This window comes from Pleurodeles waltl, chromosome 12 (genome assembly GCF_031143425.1).
Source record: "Pleurodeles waltl isolate 20211129_DDA chromosome 12, aPleWal1.hap1.20221129, whole genome shotgun sequence".
Lineage (NCBI taxonomy): Eukaryota > Metazoa > Chordata > Amphibia > Caudata > Salamandridae > Pleurodeles > Pleurodeles waltl.
In genome coordinates, this window is record NC_090451.1 from 221,320,056 (window position 1) to 221,336,284 (window position 16,229).

Sequence of the window (16,229 nt, forward strand, 5' to 3'; positions counted from 1 at the left end):
CCTTGAGATTGTTAAAGCAAGCCAGCATCTCTCTTGGAGTGGAGGAGCCACTTCCCCGCACCAACTGCAACTGTACGGTTCTCCTTTTTTCTGACCATCCGGTCCACTGAGGGAGCAACTCAACAGGAAAAGGATCACAAGTGTCATTGAGTGTAGCCCCAGCGACCTGTCTTGTCTTTGAGATGCTGAGCTTGCCCAGAGCCTTCCTGCACCAATTCCAGAGTACCACCCCCAGTTGCAAGCACCAAAGCTTGCTTGTGTTCATTTGGAACACCACAGCTGCCAAAATTAACCTGCACATCGAGGGACCTCGAGAGAGGCCAGCTCCATGCCAGAAGTCATCTTTCTGTGTTTCTTCTGCAGGTGCACCAAGAGTGCGAGCCTCTAACTCATCGACCTCGCAGGACAAAACACCTCTGCACCTGAGCTCCCCAGCCCGGGCCCAAGTAAATAGACAATGTCTCTGTGGTCCTAAGATCCTCAAGAGCTGAGCCCCCTTTTACTACTGTCTGGCTGGTCACCCAGTACCCACTGGCAGCTTCTTTCCTACAGGTACTTTTCCATATTAGCTTTCTCATGTAGAGTCTGAGACTACCATCACTGGAAACACCTCTACACCGTGACACATCAGGGCAGGTAAACCTGAACTGTTGGTGCTATTTAGGACCTTGGTCCCTACTTACCTCAAGTCCAAAATAACAGTCCTGTAAGTCATTTGCAAGTGACCCTGTGGAGTGTATGTTCTCACCAAAGGATAACATTACTGAGCTCGACGCTCATGCTTCAGAATTAACAATTATAGTTTCTATACCATGAAAAATTGCTAACTTGAAAAGTGTTTATCTGTTCCTGAAAGTTTGGTGTCTAAAATAATTTAAAAAATCTGTGTTATTTTTCTAAATTGGTGCCTGACTTCTTTGAGTGTGTGTCTCACTTAACGATTGGGTTCGGTAAATGCCCAACACTCCCCTCTGATAAGCCTAAGGCTGCTCGACCACACTACCACAAATAGAGCACCTTGGAATTGTTAAAGCAAGTCCGGTCCACTGATTTGGGTATAACTGGACTCTCTGCACAGTGCACCGCATTTTGGTACACTATAAAGAGCCAGCTTCCCGCACCCTTCTACACTGTTTACTGTAAACTCAAATAAATCCAGCCTACAGCTTTAGCAGATCCAACCATTCATAGGATCAATGCTAAACCCTGTCCAGGGAAAGCATACTCTGATCAGTATAGGGTAATGGAATTTCAACAGCTGCAGCCACTTTTTCAACCTACTCGCCTATTTAGCTATAAGAACTGCAATGAAGTTGCTCAGTATGATGGCATCTTGCATAGCAATTGAGTCTCAGTGGTCAAAAGTGGAGGGTTAGTGGAAAGATCTAGTTTTGATAAAGGTCAGCATTCTGAGCTCTCCCTACCAACACCACCAATCTGTTGCTACACTGGCCTATCTTGCACCATCAGCTGCAGATGACCATCACCACTGACTTGTCACTCAGGTTGGAGTGCACATCTTGACAACATGACTGTCCATGGCACTTGGACACTTCTTCAGCAGGAAAGGCGCATTCGCTACCTCGAGTTACTAGCTATTCACCTAGCACTCAAAGGGTTATATTCACTTTCTCTTGGCAAGGTAGTCTTTATGAAGACTGACAACATGACAGCGATGTATTTCATAGAAAAGCAAGGGGGCAGCCATTTCCCTCCGCTGTCTGCCCTAGCACAATGAATGTTGAATGAGCTATTCACCACAACATCCAGCTTCTGGCAGACACCTTACAAGGATATACAATAACTTTGTTGACCTGTTAAGCTTGGATACTTTTTTTTGGTCCAGTGAAGACCTGGCCTAGCAGTTCAGACTGGACCGTTCTCATGGAGAACAGAGTTAAGACTGATTTGCATATGGTTGGGTCCAAACTGGGGTGGCTTGGTGATGAATAATGGATTAAATCCAGATCTGTGACTAGGGATGAGTGTTTGAAAAGTTTCAGCACTCCGTCAATCATCCTATTATGTTGCTAAAGCTGGATGTGTCAACAAGCCCATGAGGTGGAACTCCAAATCCTACCACTGTACTTCCAGCGATGTGGGACCAATTTTTTCCATTACTTCATCTCAAAGCAACTAAACTCTTTCAGGGTTAGGATGCAGGACATAATTTTCCTCCTTTTACATCTCCATTTGGCAGGTCTAGTATACACTTTAAAACTACTTTAGTTAGCACTCATAGCCGCATATACATGCAGAACCGAGAACACTCATCTCTTTTTAGGATTCCCGTAGTAAAGGTCTTCATGGAGCGGCTACCACCAAGTGAACCTTCAACACCAGTCTAGAACCTTAATGTTGTACCAGATTTATGTGATGAGATACTCAGAGGTAGGTGCTGAGGGTGTTTGGCTTTTAGAACAATCTCAAAGGCTCAGATTCCAGCTCAGAATGCAGAAGCTTGGTGCCTTTAGGCCTAGAGGGCAGCAAAGTAGAGCGTGGCTCTATGCTTCTTGGTGGTTGGTGGCTTGCTCTGAAGCTTTGTTTTGGTGCTGGTCGGAGCTTAAAAGGCAGATGTGGGCCAGAAACCTTTTTCTTAACCAGTTGTGGGCTGTTTGCCAGACTTTCTCTGGAGCGGTGCTCTTCCTCGTTGTAAGGCCATTTATGAGGGTGGGCCTTTACCCCGGGCTGGTGTTAGTCACCAGCTGTGGGTTTTCTTGGTGCGTGGTCCTACTGATGTCAACAGGTGTACCTCTTCTTCCTCTGAGGTGCTCGAAGACGCTCTCTCAGGACTGGGTGTGTGTTGGGCTACCAGAGTGTTGCGTCTCCTCTTCTTCGAAATCGAGATCATGTTGTTCTCTGAAAATATCTGGAGTGTCCGATAACAACCCAAGCTAAATTTTTAAGCACGCCCAGCATCTTTCCCTCCAGTACCACCACCTCTTCTTTCACTGGAAGGTGAGACACAAATTGCACATAGGCTGCTCGTGCAGAGGATGGAGACAGAGATTACAGACATTATGGTGATCGGCCCATGAATACTTTGCATAACAGCGTAGGCAGAACCGGAAAGGAGTGCACTCCATCTGCTGACCTTTACTAAGGCCAAGTGCTCAGTACTCAAAAAGAGAGAGGACCAGGCACTGTGTAACCGGTCGTCAAAGTTTAAATAGCAAAACCTGATTGTTCTCTTTGGTGGATTTATGGGATCACATTTAGAACCTCTCTATTCCTGTGAAATACAGTTCCTTTCATGGAAGGCGGGTCCTTTTGTAGCTATAACTTCTCTCACATGCATAAGCGAGTCACAGACACTGACTATTCAGGGAATAGCCATTGGAGGGAAACATTGTTTACAACGATGCACTTACCATGAATATGCCTTTACCACGCATGGATTTACTATGAATATACCTTTACAACGAATTTCGTTCTAAAGGCATGAATGTGAAATGTATATGCATTGTAAAGATCTTAAAGGTAAGTATTACTTTTTTAATTTATTTTGTAAAGGCATGAATGATTAAGGTGAATGCGTGGTAAAGGTTTTGCAGGTAAGTACAGGTAAGCATTAAGTTGTTTAAATATATATATATATATATATGTTCGATGGCATGTGTAGCTGCAGATACACATGCTGTGCACAGTCCGCCGTCTGGTGTTGGGCTCGGAGTGTTACAAGTTGTTTTTCTTCGAAGAAGCCTTTTCGAGTCACGAGACCGAGGGACTCCTCCCACTTCGATTCCATTGCGCATGGGCGTCGACTCCATCTTAGATTGTTTTTTTTCCGCCATCGGGTTCGGACGTGTTCCTTTTCGCTCCGTGTTTCGGGTCGGAAAGTTAGTTAGAATCTCGGGAAAAAAACGTCGGTATTGTTTGCGTTCGGTATCGGGTTAGTTAGAACAAATCGACACCGAATTTTGAAGAGCTCCGGTGGCCCTTCGGGGTTTTTTCGATCCCCCGTCGGGGCATGGTCGGCCCGGCCACGTGCGACTTCAAGGCTCATGGAACGGACCCCATTCCGTTTCTGCCCAAAATGCCATCACAAGTATCCGTATACGGATCACCATCTGGTCTGTAACTTGTGCTTGTCCCCCGAGCACAAGGAGGATACTTGTGAAGCCTGTCGAGCGTTTCGGTCGAGGAAGACGCTGAGAGACCGAAGAGCCAGGAGACTACAAATGGCGTCCACGCCGACAGGTCAAGATCGTTTCGAGGAGGAAGAAGAAGCTTTCTCCGTCCGCGAGTCGGATTCGGAAGAACTCGACGCCGAAGAAACAACCAAAACCGTGAGTAAGACGTCGAAAATCAAGACTCATGAGAAGTCTACAAAAGCCCAGGGGACGCCACCGCCAACAGGCCATGGCTTAACCCGAAAAATAGGTGCCCCATCCAAGGCACCGAAAAAGGGCATGCTGTTGTCGAAGTCATCCGACTCCGGTCGAGATACCGCCACACAGCAATTTCGGCACAGAGACAGCAGCACCGAAGAATTTCGGCACCAAGACACGCCGAAAACAAAGAAGGTTTCTTCGGAGCCTAAAAAGACTTCCGAAAAGGTTTCGGTTCCGAAACAGCCAGCCTCGGAGCCGAAAACTAGTTCCTATACAGAGGAACAAGGACTAACCTCCCAATTACATCGATTTGGAGAGGAGCTTCAATCTGCAGAGCCTGACTACACACAAAGAAGGCTTCATATTCATGAGGACACAGGGAAGATAACCACTCTTCCCCCAATCAGAATAAAAATGAAACTTGCCTTTCAACAAAAGGACAAGCAACCACAGGCAAAGGTGGCAAAGACAACAACCCCACCACCGTCTCCACCACCATCAATACATGCATCACCAGCAACAACTCCACCACTGATGAACTCACCAGCTCATCCCACAATGAGTCAGGATGATCCCGATGCATGGGACCTCTACGATGCTCCAGTGTCTGACAATAGCCCAGACTCTTATCCTACAAAGCCGTCACCACCTGAGGACAGTACATCCTATACACAGGTGGTCGCAAGGGCAGCCGAGTTTCACAATGTGTCCTTACATTCAGAACCAATCGAGGATGACTTTCTCTTTAACACCCTTTCCTCCACCCATAGCCAATATCAAAGCCTTCCCATGCTCCCAGGAATGCTAAGACATTCAAAACAAATATTTCAGGATCCAGTTAAAGGCAGAGCCGTAACTCCAAGGGTGGAGAAAAAATATAAGCCACCGCCCACTGATCCAATATATATTACAACACAACTAACACCAGACTCAGTAGTTGTGGGGGCAGCTCGTAAGAGAGCCAACTCTCATACCTCAGCGACGCACCACCTCCAGACAAGGAGAGCCGCAAATTTGATGCTGCGGGAAAAAGGGTTGCAGCACAAGCAGCAAATCAGTGGCGTATCGCCAATTCACAAGCACTTTTGGCAAGATATGACAGGGCTCATTGGGATGAAATGCAACATTTCATCGAACACTTACCCAGGGAGTTCCAAAAAAGAGCGCAACAGGTGGTGGAGGAAGGACAAAGTATCTCAAATAATCAGATACGGTCTTACATGGATGCAGCAGATACAGCTGCAAGGACAATAAACACTGCAGTCACAATACGAAGGCACGCATGGCTGCGCACTTCTGGGTTCAAACCGGAAATCCAGCAGGCTGTGCTCAATATGCCGTTTAATGAACAGCAATTGTTTGGGCCGGAGGTAGACACTGCCATCGAAAAACTCAAGAAGGACACCGATACAGCCAAAGCCATGGGCACACTCTACTCCCCGCAGAGCAGAGGCACATTTCGGAAAACACCTTTTAGGGGAGGGTTTCGAGGTCAACCCACAGAAACCACAACCTCACAAACAAGACCTACCTACCAGGGTCAATATCAGAGGGGAGGTTTTCGGGGGCAGTTTCGAGGGGGCCAATTCCCAAAAAATCGAGGAAAATTCCAAGGCCCCAAAATCCCCTCAAAATAAGCAGTGACTCACAAGTCACACACCCCCATCACATAACGCCTGTGGGGGGAAGACTAAGCCAATTTTACAAACTTTGGGAGGAAATAACAACAGACACTTGGGTCTTAGCAATTATCCAGCATGGTTATTGCATAGAATTTCACCAATTCCCTCCAAACGTCCCACCGAAAACACACAATATGTCAAAACAACATATAGATCTTCTAGGACTAGAAGTTCAAGCATTACTACAAAAGGACGCAATAGAATTAGTACCAACTCAACAAAAAAACACAGGAGTTTACTCACTGTACTTTCTAATACCCAAAAAGGACAAAACTCTGAGACCAATACTAGATCTCAGAACACTAAATACCTACATAAAATCAGACCACTTTCACATGGTCACGTTACAAGACGTAATACCACTGCTCAAACAGCAAGACTACATGACAACATTAGATCTAAAAGATGAGTATTTCCATATACCAATACATCCTTCACACAGGAAATACCTAAGGTTCGTATTCCAAGGAATACATTACCAATTCAAAGTGTTGCCATTCGGAATAACAACTGCGCCAAGAGTTTTTACAAAATGCCTGGCAGTAGTAGCTGCACATATCAGAAGGCAGCAAATACATGTGTTCCCGTACTTAGACGACTGGCTAATCAAAACCAACACGCTAAAACAGTGTTCACAGCACACAAAATATGTCATACAAACCCTTCACAGGCTAGGTTTCTCCATCAACTACGCGAAGTCACACCTTCTGCCGTGTCAAACGCAGCAATACTTAGGAGCGACAATGAACACAGCAAAAGGGATTGCCACTCCAAGTCCACAACGGGTTCAAACATTTCACAAAGTAATACAGGCCATGTATCCAACACAAAAGATACAAGTCAGAATGGTAATGAAACTACTAGGCATGATGTCTTCATGCATAGCCATTGTCCCAAACGCAAGGTTGCACATGCGGCCCTTACAACAGTGCCTAGCATCACAATGGTCACAAGCACAGGGTCAACTTCTAGATCTGGTGTTGATAGACCGCCAAACATACATCTCGCTTCTATGGTGGAACAGTACAAATTTAAACCGAGGGCGGCCTTTCCAAGACCCAGTGCCACAATACGTCATAACAACAGATGCTTCCATGACAGGGTGGGGAGCACACCTCAATCGACACAGCATCCAAGGACAATGGGACATACATCAGATCAAATCAAATCAAATCAAATCAAATCATTAACATTTATAAAGCGCGCTACTCACCCGTGCGGGTCTCAAGGCGCTAGAGGGGAAAGGGGGGGTTATCGCTGCTCGAACAGCCAAGTCTTTAGGAGTCTCCGGAAAGCGGAGTGGTCCTGGGTGGTCCTGAGGCTGGTGGGGAGGGAGTTCCAAGTCTTGGCCGCCAGGAAGGAGAAGGATCTCCCACCCGCCGTGGAGCGGCGGGTGCGAGGGACGGCAGCAAGTGCGAGGCCAGCGGAGCGGAGGGGGCGGGTGGGGACGTAGAAGCTGAGGCGTCTGTTGAGGTATTCCGGTCCCTTGTTGTGGAGGGCTTTGTGTGCGTGGGTGAGAAGACGGAAGGTGATCCTTTTGCTGACTGGGAGCCAATGCAGGTGTCTCAGGTGTGCGGAGATGTGGCTGTTGCGGGGTACGTCGAGGATGAGGCGGGCCGAGGCGTTTTGGATGCGTTGCAGGCGGTTTTGGAGTTTGGCGGTGGTCCCGGCGTAGAGGGTGTTGCCGTAGTCCAGGCGACTTGTGACAAGGGCGTGGGTCACGGTTTTTCTGGTGTCGGCGGGGATCCAGCGGAAGATCTTGCGGAGCATGCGGAGAGTGAGGAAGCAGGCGGAGGACACGGCGTTGACTTGCTTGGTCATGGTGAGAAGAGGGTCCAAGATGAAGCCGAGGTTGCGGGCGTGGTCTGCGGGGGTCGGTGCGGTGCCGAGGGCCGTGGGCCACCAGGAGTCGTCCCAGGCGGACGGGGTGTTGCCGAGGATGAGGACTTCCGTTTTTTCAGAGTTCAGCTTTAGGCGGCTGAGCCTCATCCAATCTGCGACGTCCTTCATACCCTCTTGTAGGTTGGTCTTGGCGCTGGCGGGGTCCTTGGTGAGGGAGAGTACAAGTTGGGTGTCGTCGGCGTAGGAGGTGATGATGATGTCGTGCTTGCGTACGATGTCGGCGAGGGGGCTCATGTAGACATTGAAGAGTGTCGGGCTGAGCGATGAGCCTTGAGGTACGCCGCAGATGATCTTGGTGGGTTCTGAGCGAAACGGAGGGAGGTAAACTCTTTGGGAGCGGTTAGCGAGGAAGGAGGCGATCCAGTCCAGGGCCTGGCCTTGGATCCCGGTGGAGCGTAGGCGGGTGATTAGGGTGCGGTGACAGACGGTGTCAAAGGCAGCCGAGAGGTCGAGGAGAATGAGGGCGACTGTTTCACCGTTGTCCATCAGGGTTCTGATGTCGTCTGTGACTGAGATGAGGGCGGTTTCCGTGCTGTGGTTGGTTCGGAATCCGGTTTGTGAAGGGTCGAGCAGGTTGTTGTCTTCCAGGAAGGTGGTCAGCTGTTTGTTGACGGTCTTTTCTATTACCTTGGCTGGGAAAGGTAGAAGAGAGATGGGGCGGAAGTTTTTCAGGTCGCTTGGGTCAGCCGTAGGTTTCTTTAGTAGGGCGTTGACTTCAGCGTGCTTCCAGCATTCGGGGAAGGTAGCAGAAGAAAAAGAAGAGTTGATGACGGTCTGGAGGTGCGGGGCGATGATGTCGTCGGCTTTGTTAAAGATGAAGTGCGGGCAGGGGTCCGAAGGGGCGCCGGAGTGGATAGAGTTCATGATGGATTTGGTTTCTTCCGTGTTGATGTGGGTCCAGTTGTTGAGGGTGATGTCCGGGGAAGCGGGTTCAGTGGTGTATGGTTGGGTCTGGTGTCCGAAGCTGTCGTGGAGGTCGCTGATCTTGCGATGGAAGAAAGTGGCGAGGGATTCGCACAAATCCTGTGAGGGCGTGACGGCGTTGGCGCTGGCGCTGGGGTTGGAGAACTCTTTGACGATGCTGAAGAGTTCTCTGCTGTTGTGGCTGTTTTTGTCTAGTCTGTCGGTGAAAAAGTTCCTTTTGGCAGTGCGGATCAGGTGGTGGTGTTCGCGTGTAGCGTTCTTGAGGGCGGTCATGTTGTCAGCGGTGTGGTCCTTGCGCCAGGCCTTCTCAAGGGCACGACAAGTTTTCTTTGATTCTTTGAGGGTGTCAGAGAACCAGAGAGGTTTTTTGGTGTTGGCCTGTCGATGCGTGCGTTTGAGGGGAGCAAGGTTGTCAGCGCAGTTGGAGATCCAGTTTGTGAGGTTGAGAGCTGCGTCGTTGGGGTCGGTGGTGAGGGTTGGTTGGTTGGCGGCGAGAGCGGAGAAGAGTTGCTCTTCAGGGATCTTGTTCCACTGTCGATGAGGGATGGGTTGAGTGCGGAGGTGGGAGGTCTCGCGTCGGAATGTGAAGTGGACGCAGCTGTGGTCGGTCCAGTGTAGGGCAGAGGTGTGGCTGAAGAAGACGTGTTTGCTGGCGGAGAAGATAGGGTCGAGCGTGTGTCCGGCGATGTGGGTGGCGGTGTTCACCAGTTGTTTGAGGCCGAGGTTGGCGAGGTTGTCGAGCAGGGTGGTGGTGTTGGGGTCGTTGTTTTGTTCCAGATGGAAGTTGAGGTCGCCTAGGAGGATGTAGTCCGGTGAGGCGAGGGCGTGCGGGGAGATGAAGTCGGCGATGGCGTCGCTGAAAGAGGCGCGAGGTCCGGGAGGACGGTAGACGAGGGATCCTCTGAGGGTGGTCCTTGGGTCGGTGCATCAGAGACAGTTTCACATAAATCACTTGGAAATGTTAGCAGTATTTCTAGCGCTCAAAGCATTTCAACCCATAATAACCCAAAAATACATTCTTGTCAAAACAGACAACATGACAACAATGTATTATCTAAACAAACAAGGAGGGACACACTCGACACAGTTGTGTCTCCTAACACAGAAAATATGGCATTGGGCGATTCACAACCACATTCGCCTAATAGCACAATTTATTCCAGGGATTCAGAACCAGTTGGCAGACAATCTCTCTCGAGATCACCAACAAACCCACGAATGGGAAATTCACCCCCAAATACTACACAATTACTTTCAAATTTGGGGAACGCCTCAAATAGATCTATTTGCAACAAAGGAAAACTCAAAATGCCAAAACTTCGCATCCAGGTACCCACAAGATCAATCCCAAGGCAATGCTCTATGGATGAACTGGTCAGGGATCTTTGCATACGCTTTTCCCCCTCTCCCTCTCCTTCCATATGTAGTAAACAGGTTGAGTCAAAACAAACTCAAACTCATACTAATAGCACCAACATGGGCAAGGCAACCTTGGTACACAACACTACTAGACCTGTCAGCAGTACCTCATGTCAAACTACCCAACAAACAGATCTGTTAACACAACACAAACAATCCTGTGAGTGCCTCATCCTTAACCTGAGTGTTAAATTGGCAGAAAAAATAAAATATATATAGATATATAGATATGTGTGTGTATAGGGTTTTTATGTTGGATATGGGTTTTGGGGTGGTAAGGGTATTTTTAGGGTGGGTATGGGATTTAGGGTGGTAAGGGTATTTTTAGGGTTTAGGATGGGTATGGGTTTTGGGGTCATAAGGACATTTTTAGGTTTTAGGATGGGTATGGGTTTTGGGGTGGTAAGGGTATTTTTAGAGTTTATGTTGGGTATAGGTTTTGGGGTGGTAAGGGCATTTTTAGGTTTTAGGGTGGGTATGGTTTTTGGGGTGTTAAGGGCATGTGTAGGTGTGTATATGTTATACTTACCATTTTATTTTCTACCACGCATATTTCTTTACCAACCATGCCTTTACCACCAAATTCTTGTGGTAAAGGCATTTTTGTGGTAAAAAACATTCATAGTAAGTGCATTTGTTGTTTTAACGGATGTGTTGTAATAATCTCGTAAAGGCAGTTGTGGTAATTGCATTCGTGGCTCTGTCATACAACCGTCATTCGAGTACACAAGGACAGGTTAACCATTCAGTCCAGCCCCAAATCCTTACCAATGGTAGTCTTGTCTTTCTATTTGACTCAGACTATTGAGATGCCTATTTTTTTTTTTCTTCAGACAACCGGATTCTGTTGTGGAGAGAGCGTTACACAGGCTATGTGTTATACTGACCCTCGTGCTATATTGATGTGACTAAGCCTTTCTGTGAGACTTAACAACTTTGTATTGCATGTGCTAAACCACACAAGGTTCAGCCAATTTCTGAAGGTCATATTGCAAAGTGAATTGTGAACTGTATTAATAATTTTTTACGCTATTATGAAACAAGTGCTTTCTGTACCTCTTGGACCCACACACACACGCATGTAAAAATGGGGGTCACCATGGTTTTCTTAGCTAAAAGTCTATTAGCTGATATCTGCATACAGCAACTTGGTCAACACCACACACGTTCACAAAGCATTACTGTGTGGACATATTAGCTCATCAACAACCTGTAGTTGGCAAAACTGTTAAGATCTTTGTTTCAAACATCTGCCTCGTCTGTCCAATAGCCCACCTCTGGAGGGAAACTGCTTTACAGTTGATGCAAAGCATATTTATTTGCAGTGACACTTGGTACGGACAGAAAACCATACCCTATAAACATCTGTTCATAACATGTAGTGCTGTAGGTTCACATACACCTTTCTTCTTCCCCTGAAGCTGGCAGTGATTGCACATTTTCTTTTTATTCAACATAAATTTACAAATTACAGTGTATGGGGCAAATATAATTACTCTTACTATACACACCGCTTTCACCTTTCTCCCACTGTGTGAAAAACAATCTAACGGTGGAGGCAGTACCCATGTGCATTGTGGTCTAAGGGAGCAGTCAGTGTATCCCGTGACTTGGAGTTTCTTGAAGGAAACTATGTAATTTCCGAGCCCAATACTAGATGGCAGAAGTATGCAAAGCAAATAAGTCTAGTGCGCAACATGCTACGTGTAAATGCTTACAGAGTAAGTAACATTTTCCTTTGGTCTGTGGCTTTTAGACAGACAGTTTTGATTCCTAAATGTATATGCATCTACTGTGTTGGGGATCCGTAGTTTCCTCTGGAGTTCCGGATGCGATTCACCTGTATGTAACACCATGACCCATTTAGCGAGGGGACTTTAATTGTTGTGCTAAATCCTAATTTACAGGGGAAAATGCCATTTGGTACCATTTGAGGTGCAAATAAAGGGATGTCACTCAGGAACTTTATTACTTCTGTGGCTGCTCTTAGGACCTTGTGACTAATGTCCATCTTGCTAAAAAGATGGATGCTGATATGGGCCCCTGTCCATGTTGGTGGGAAATAAGAGGGCCCGATCACTGTCAGTGGGAGATAGGAGTGCCTGTTTCTGTTTCTGTTTACCACACACAGTTACTCAGTTTGGAGACTTACAGGCTTATGCCAGTATTCTAATGCTCCCTGCCTTCAGTGGGTCCCTAAGGTGTCCTTGTCATTTGTGTGTGCTCAACTGATTCGTAGGCCTCTTCTATCATGTTCACTGAAGGTCTCGTAATCAGGATTTCTCATTTTTCCACTTTTGATGGGAACCTCAACATGTTTTTGCCTGTTTTATTTGTTGCCTCCAGTTAGTTTGCTTTCTCTTAGTTTTGTGCAACCTCACTAGTTCTCTCTAATATGTTTGGCACATGTCATCTTCCCTACTTGGTGTTGCGGGATCAGACCTCTACCAGTAACTTTTCAAGTTTTTGTCACCCTCATCTACTCCAGCTTTACAGGCCAGACTTTGGTGCAATGCTTCTTATTTACAGTTCTGATCAATGGACCTCTAACAAACGCACAGAAAGAGAGCAACTGCCAGGTTTAGCATCTGGCAATACCTCAATTTTCTAGCTTTTGTTAGTCATTCTATGTTTATATTTCATCACTAGCATTTACTTTAGTCAAGATTGAATGATGTGTACAGGTTGGCATGCCATCCGTTTCTTGCCTTCCTCACTAACACAAATAAATTGGAGAAAAGACCTTGTTTGATTCTTGCTGCTCTTTGCTCCTCGCTCTTGTCGTCAGAGAACATTCCATTGATTAAAATGCTTCAGTTTGCCATTGCCACCCATGATCTGCCTTAATCATGTGTGTGAATTATTGCTAACATATACTGAATCTTGTTGTGTATACCCTAGACGTAAGTCAGTCCCATGTCTACATGATGATTTTCATCTTGTCCTAGGTGCGGTAGTAATGGAGAAGCCCAATGTGCGCTGGAATGATGTAGCCGGCCTCGAGGGAGCGAAGGAGGCACTGAAAGAAGCAGTTATCCTGCCAATTAAATTTCCTCACCTTTTTACAGGTCAACACTCTGTGGTTATAGCAAAATACTGGGTGGAAACAGGTGTTCACAAAGGGAAGAACCTGGCTATTTAGATCAGTCCAGAAGAATGTGTGTGTTTAGTCCACCCGGTAAAGAGAAATCTGAGTTTTAAGCCAAATAGGGAAAAGACTGAATAGTCCCTTCACAAAAGAGGAAGGAGGGTGGATATTTATACTCCCAAACAATGAGAAGCTGGTGGTTATTTTGCATAAAATGTTTGCCCTTGGGTATCTAAAGTGTAAGATATGCAATAGACATCCAGAGTGTGGGATAGATCTAGAATAGCTAACGTAAACTGTGCCTAATGCATATAAGGTGCACGACTGGCTGGAAACATCCAACGTGTTAAAAATGACTACAACCCTAGCAGTGTTTGCAGCAAAATTACCAAGGTTTGAGTTCACAAACCGATTCAGTAAGAATGCTACCACTAACTTGTTGCTATAGACCACTGCATGTGGTTTAGCTTGCTCCATCTTATTGTTCCCTCGATAATATTCACATTCTTCTCCACATGTTATTGTGCCTTAGTCTCCATCATGTTATTTCATGTAGTGCCTGCATTGAGGTGTGTTCTCTTCAGTGTCCTTACTTGTTCTATTCACTCATTTGGGTTTTTGTGCCTATAACCACTGCTGATAATCTGTGTTTACCACATCATCCTAAGAGCTCCGTTTTCATCCTTGGTGTGTTTTAACGTGTGAGATGTCAGCTGGAGTTATTTGGTGGCATGCATGTTTTTGGAAATATGCAGACACATTCTGCCTACATTTATGAAACGTCTTGGTCTTTGTATTGCTTCTAACGTTCCTTTCAATGTGATATTCACAGTACACAATTTGTATTTCAGGTAAGCGCACCCCTTGGCGAGGGATTCTACTCTTTGGGCCTCCAGGTACTGGGAAATCATACCTGGCTAAGGCAGTGGCAACAGAGGCCAACAACTCGACATTTTTTGCGGTCTCATCCTCTGACCTGATGTCCAAGTGGCTGGGGGAAAGTGAGAAGTAAGTAACATAGGGTAGGAAGAGTTTGGGGGGGGTAAAAGGAAGTACAGTGGGAGTTGGAAGTGACTTGTGTGTTTTGATTGAAAGCTACGAGCAGGTGATCATGTTTTTTGTGGCCTGCCCATAGTTGTGTCTGTGCTTCTGTGGTGCCATATGAGTCATTGGGTGATTGATCACAGAGGCTGTGAAGGATGTGCACAATATCTGAAAAAGTTTCTTTTGTAATAAGCAAATGGAACATTAGCTTGGTATTGGGTAATAATGTGGGCCTTGTTTGTTTTGGCTGGTGTGAGCTTGCATATATTGACTTGTTAATTAGTCTGCTAATTATAGTTCCAATTGTGTGTTCCTACAGATGAAGTGCAGGGACTGAGTTGGGCCAGCTTAGGCACCAGGTGAATAAGGGGCGGGTGTGCGATCCGTTTTTACAAACCACAGATGTGCAAATTGCACAATGTGAGTGGTTTGCAAAGGGATGTAAATTGCGATGCAGCTTATGCACAAACAGTGTGCACTGCAAATTGCCCACATGCAGAGGGTCACAAAAAAACCTGCCTAATGAATATTAATTTGGCAGGCTGCATTTTGTTATCCCAGTGAGTGTCTGAAATTGCAGAAGTGGTGAGCTTCAAGGGGCAGCAAACCACAATTTCTAGAATTGCTTTCCAAAACGGGAAAACGTTTTGTTAAAGTATTTCTGGTCCATCAAAGAGAAAGGTGCAGCTTAAAAAAAAAAAAAACAAAAAAAAAAAAATATTCCCATTCGGAGCACATTGAGGGCGCAGGCAGTGATGGCAATGAGTCACAGCAGCAAGGCTCAACATGAATGGCATGAGGCCTGGCACATGAATGGCATGAGGTCTGGCATTGTGTGATTTCTTTTTGTTGGTTGTTCGTGGCTGCACAAATATAAGTGGCTGTGTACTAATCAGGGGGTTGGAATTCCTGTAGCCCAACGCCCAGGACATATTGTTTCAGGTCAAGGGCAACCATTTTTCATATCTATTTTGTCCTTGGGACAAGTAGTCCCAAACCTCTGCAGCACAAACCCTTTGGCTGCCAGTTAACAGTACATTATGGATCAGTGAAGGGCATTGTCTGCTGTTAAGGTAATGTTTGTTTTCGTATGTTGATGCTATTCGAACTTGTATTTATGGTTCAGTAATGCAAAGCCTTTATTATTAGTGTGTGTGCTCTAAGGAAACATAGTAAGCCTCAAACTGCACTAATGACAGTGGTTCCTGTATAAAAATGTATGCATGCTTTTCCAAAGTTTAACAATATGAGGCTATGTATAATCCTCCCATAATGTTTTCTGATTAGATGCATATATTTGCAGAATCTTGAAAGCAAGATTGATGATTCTTTGCTTTCAAATAAATTAATTGTTCACAAAAAATGCAGCTAGGAACAAAATGTTATGCTAAACCACTTTACAATTTTCTATACCATTACTTTGAAGCATCTTCTAGTGAAATATGTTGATGCATGATAGTATTTCCAAAAGATATTCATAATGGAAAATCAGGGTAAGAAGTTTTAACAGGATCATGGAAAACATGAAAATAAACAAGCAATGGCAAAACTAAAAGGTCTGACATTGGTGGTCAGCCTTTTGGTTTTGTCAATGCGTGTCTTGTTTTGACATGGTTTTTGTACAACTTTATAGGTGTGGTAGCTTTTGGGCCCTAAAAAAAAATAGTGAACATGATCAACAATAAAAAATACTTTTGTTCTCAAAAAGCACACATTGCCACAATGTTCCTGGCACTGAATACAACTACTTTGTGTGCTGATAAGCTTTTTGTGAAAGAGCAAAATGCTGTCTCTCACAGTGAAGCCAGTCAATAGATAGAAATAGAGAAGGAGATA

The 16,229-nt window shown here is 45.8% G+C and overlaps 1 protein-coding gene across 3 annotated transcripts in view; it reads left to right on the forward strand.

Moving 5' to 3' along the window:
* VPS4A (vacuolar protein sorting 4 homolog A) overlaps positions 1-16,229 on the forward strand; it is a 258,219-nt gene that overhangs the window by 62,280 nt on the left and 179,710 nt on the right. For all 3 annotated transcript variants that reach the window (XM_069216769.1, XM_069216770.1, XM_069216771.1), the window contains exons 5-6: positions 13,210-13,329; positions 14,201-14,357. In XM_069216769.1, the coding sequence (XP_069072870.1) occupies positions 13,210-13,329; positions 14,201-14,357 (277 nt within the window). The remainder of the gene's footprint in view (positions 1-13,209; positions 13,330-14,200; positions 14,358-16,229) is intronic.